Source organism: Montipora foliosa, chromosome 10, assembly GCF_036669935.1.
Source record: "Montipora foliosa isolate CH-2021 chromosome 10, ASM3666993v2, whole genome shotgun sequence".
NCBI lineage: Eukaryota > Metazoa > Cnidaria > Anthozoa > Scleractinia > Acroporidae > Montipora > Montipora foliosa.
The window spans coordinates 30471234-30474888 of NC_090878.1; the positions used below are offsets into that span (position 1 = coordinate 30471234).

The 3655-nt window shown below is 40.1% G+C and overlaps 1 protein-coding gene across 1 annotated transcript in view; it reads left to right on the plus strand.

The window, feature by feature from the left end:
- Nucleotides 1-765, plus strand: part of LOC137973407 (TM2 domain-containing protein biscotti-like) — a 7724-nt gene extending 6959 nt beyond the window's left edge. The window contains exon 6 of the mRNA XM_068820204.1: nucleotides 1-765. This exon is cut by the window's left edge and continues 99 nt beyond it. Within this exon, the coding sequence (XP_068676305.1) occupies nucleotides 1-6 (6 nt within the window). The 3' untranslated portion in view covers nucleotides 7-765.
- The last annotated feature ends 2890 nt before the right edge of the window (nucleotides 766-3655 follow it).

Genomic DNA, 3655 nt, shown 5'->3' on the forward strand with positions numbered 1-3655 from the left:
GAATAATTAATTCTATAGAAAATCCATAGCGTTGTCTTGGACAAAAATTCTCTATGAGGACGGTTGTCATGGCAAGAAAATTGTGTACGATACAATCTATTTCAAGAGCAGAGAAATTGTCAGGGAATTTTGTAGCAAGCCAGGAAAAGTGTACTTTGAATGTGTAACATTGCTTCGTGCGCGAGCATCCACACTGTTCGCGTGTTAGTACAGTGTACTTGGAGTCTGGTTCCTGGTCGCGACTCTTTAATGGCCCACGCTTCTTCGAACTTTGTGACATTATGCGTGCCCTTCACGTGGTTTTCAAGATCAGCTCGTACCACAATACACACTCATTGGTGCATTATTAGTTCAATCCGCACGTAACGCGCACGAATGTGATTGGACCGGCGCGTTCAACCCAATTCCAAGAGAAACTTGTGTGGAGAGCCGTGTAAAGTGATGTAATTATTTTATCAAGTTTTTCTCAAAGCTATTTTTTTGTAAATAAAGTGCAAGGCCCTGTAGATAGTATTCATCCGTCGCCTTCTTTTGGGCAGTGGGAAATAGACTCTAGTTGCAAAAGGAGCTTCTTATTTGCTTGTGTAATTAACACTAATGATCACACAGGCATGAGTTTTGCCCTTCATATTTAACAATTTCTTTAAAATTAATTTTTATGCTTAAGGAAAACGAAAAATCTAACTGAAAATTGAAGGCTAAGAATCTTGTAAAACACTTTTGTTCGGTAAAAAAGCTGAAATAAAAGTTTCCACTGATCCAGGATTGGTCGCTACTTGTAAATCGGGGCTTCAACAACTCGGCCCAAGCCCCCGTCCGATAACTTTTTTAGCTCGAAAAGTCATAAGTCATTTCAAAAATACCTTAAAGGCTGGGACACACTAGGCGATAAGTCGCGGGGACAAGTCGCCGCAACAAATCGCCTTGTGTGACACGGTTAATTTCATGAAAATCATTGTCGCTACGGCAGAATTTTGTCGCTGCGATCAGTCGCACGAATTCCAACCAGTTTGAATTCGTACGACTTATCGCAGCGAGAAAATTAGCGAAAGCAGCGTTGTCGCATTGTGTGTACACTTCCGGCAACAAGTCGTTGCGACAAAATATAAATGAACCAATGAGAGAGCGTCATATGGTCAGCCATATTGAATTAGAAAACTAGATCACATTCCCCCTCATACGAGATCACTGCGTGTGCACCGAACAGGCGTCGTGTCGCAGTGACTTGTTTTGCAAGTAGTACACATGGAGCAACTTGTCGCAGAGACATGTCGCTGCGACTTGTCGCCTAGTGTGTCCCGGCCTTAATGGCCTTAAATTTGGGGGGACAAACAAATAGTATTATGGTATTTTCCGAAGTGGCCTATTGATCCCAGGGAAATTTCAAAATCGGGGTTTTAGTTTAATGGAAAGTACCTCGCTCTGGTCTCTGAAATTCACAGCTGTAAAATCTGGATTTGTCTCTAACCATAACTTTAAATTTATAGGCCAAGGGTAAGCAAGTAACTATGGTTCTTCCACTGTTTCTTTCACTGCGTCAGGGATATGGTGAAATTAAAAATACTTTCTCTTACCCAGTTCTATAAACAGTAAAAGCTCATCCCCTGAGCCGGAATTTTTTGGACTCTTTTGATTATGATCCTTCCATTTTTTTATTCTTTATTATCGTACGTAAAAGCTACGCAGTTTCCTAACGTTATGTGGATTTTTTAGAATTATCACCTTTATTTCTTCTGCTCCATCTCCACTATAACTTAACGTGACATCGACTAACTCGAAAGCTAAAGCCCCCTTTGGCCAACGGCACGTTTTGAATTTTCTTTTCCTTGTATGCATTTTATTTTGTTGTAAAGTTACGTAAAGGGATCTTTTATTCTTTGGGGTGTTATTCCTATAAATATAATAAAAATAAAATAAAATCAATGAAAATTACGATCCAAGGGCTCCAAAGTATCATTGTGACAATATTGCACCGTGTGTATTTCTGACCAATTAGATTTCGTATTGGTGGGATTGTTAACCCTTTCATTCCACGATCAAAACGTTCATTCTTCCAACTGAGCACCATAAATTTCTTTGCTGGATAGTCATGAGGATTTGGTGTGTTATGTCGAGATCACATCTCTTCAGCTGATAATAATTGTCATTCTCAATATCTGTCTGAGACTTACATATCGATCACTTCTGGGAATCCATGGGTTAAGATGAATGTCCCTATGGAAATGTTGCTGGTGTTCTCTTTCGAACAAAAACAAGCGTGAAAGCTGCGCCTCTAAAAGAAACAAAAATGCTTTAATTAATTGTGCACGTAACAATCCGGCCCTTGCATTGGTATTAGTTTTTTTTAAAGGTTCAAAATTACAGCGTGACAATTGCGCTTGAATTTCAGTAAGTAAAGTATTCCTTTGGCGAAGGTCGACTTCAATGCTACAAAACTCCTGTCACATTAGCTCTGTGAATCAGGGAAGCAAGCGCTTCTCCTCCTACAAGCGCGTTTTGTATCACGGCTGGACCGTTTGCAAAATGCAACCGAATCGGTCTTCTGCGACGAACGAAAACGGGCTGAAATCCTCCGTGATGAATGGTATTCCAAGTGGGTCTATGGGCGTCTTATTGCCTGTTTGTCTTTTAGCAATTTTTCTGTCGTGCGTTGTATGCGCATACAGCTGGCAAAGTGCAAGAGAGCGAAGAATGGATTTCGAGGATAACCGAAAGAAAAAACGGGCTATTTATGAGTTCGACAGTGGTTGTGCATTGAAGAATTACAAGTCAATTCACAAGGTGAGTCTTGGACAAAATTTTTGTTCGTTCTTGTTCCTGATAGTACCAGGTTTTTTGGAAATGGTCTCTTTCGGTACAATGTACGGATTGTGTTTGTATGCGTGCAAGTGTCCACAACAGTGGAGAGATCTGTTATCCCGTTTACGTGAAACGGGAAACGACATGCATTTTTCGTAAAATTCTCTGTTCTGTCATGCCGCACTCCTTTGAAAAGTGGCTGGTTATCTGGAGCGAAATTCTCTGTATTCTTAAGTGTCTCTTTTGTTTGGGAGAGTTCGATATCTCCGATATCTGTATTTACCAAGAAATGAGCCGTGTGAGTAAAAACACGTTGCTAACTCTCTTAACTTGCTACTATGATCAAAAAATCACTTCCATTTTTCTTCAAATTTTAAAAGTGCTATTACTTAAAACCTGACTGGCAAAATCTTTAGCTTTGATTTTTATCCAAAAGCTGTTTACTTTGAGTGTAAGTTTGGATTTCACGGTCCACCATTGCTCACGTTCCAAACTGACCGGTTGGATCTAGCGAAAGTGACGTCATTTACTCACAAGCTTAATACTTCAGCGTGTAAACGCAGCTTATTACATACAGTATGCAGTACACGAGTTTTAAAGTCTGAAAGCCCGAAACTCCCGTGCTGCATATTAATTTACCCGCGTACACGCGCATTGCATTCTTAAAGTGCTACCATGACCAAAAAATAAATTTAAAATAATCGAAAAATCAGACCAATAATGCGAATGTTTTTTTCTTTTTTTTGGAACGGTGTTGATTTCGTCGTTGTAATATGAGATGCGTTTAAGTTTAGTTATTGCCACCGTAGTTTTAGCGATTTGCAAACGCCCAGACTGCGATGCACGCGGCACGTGC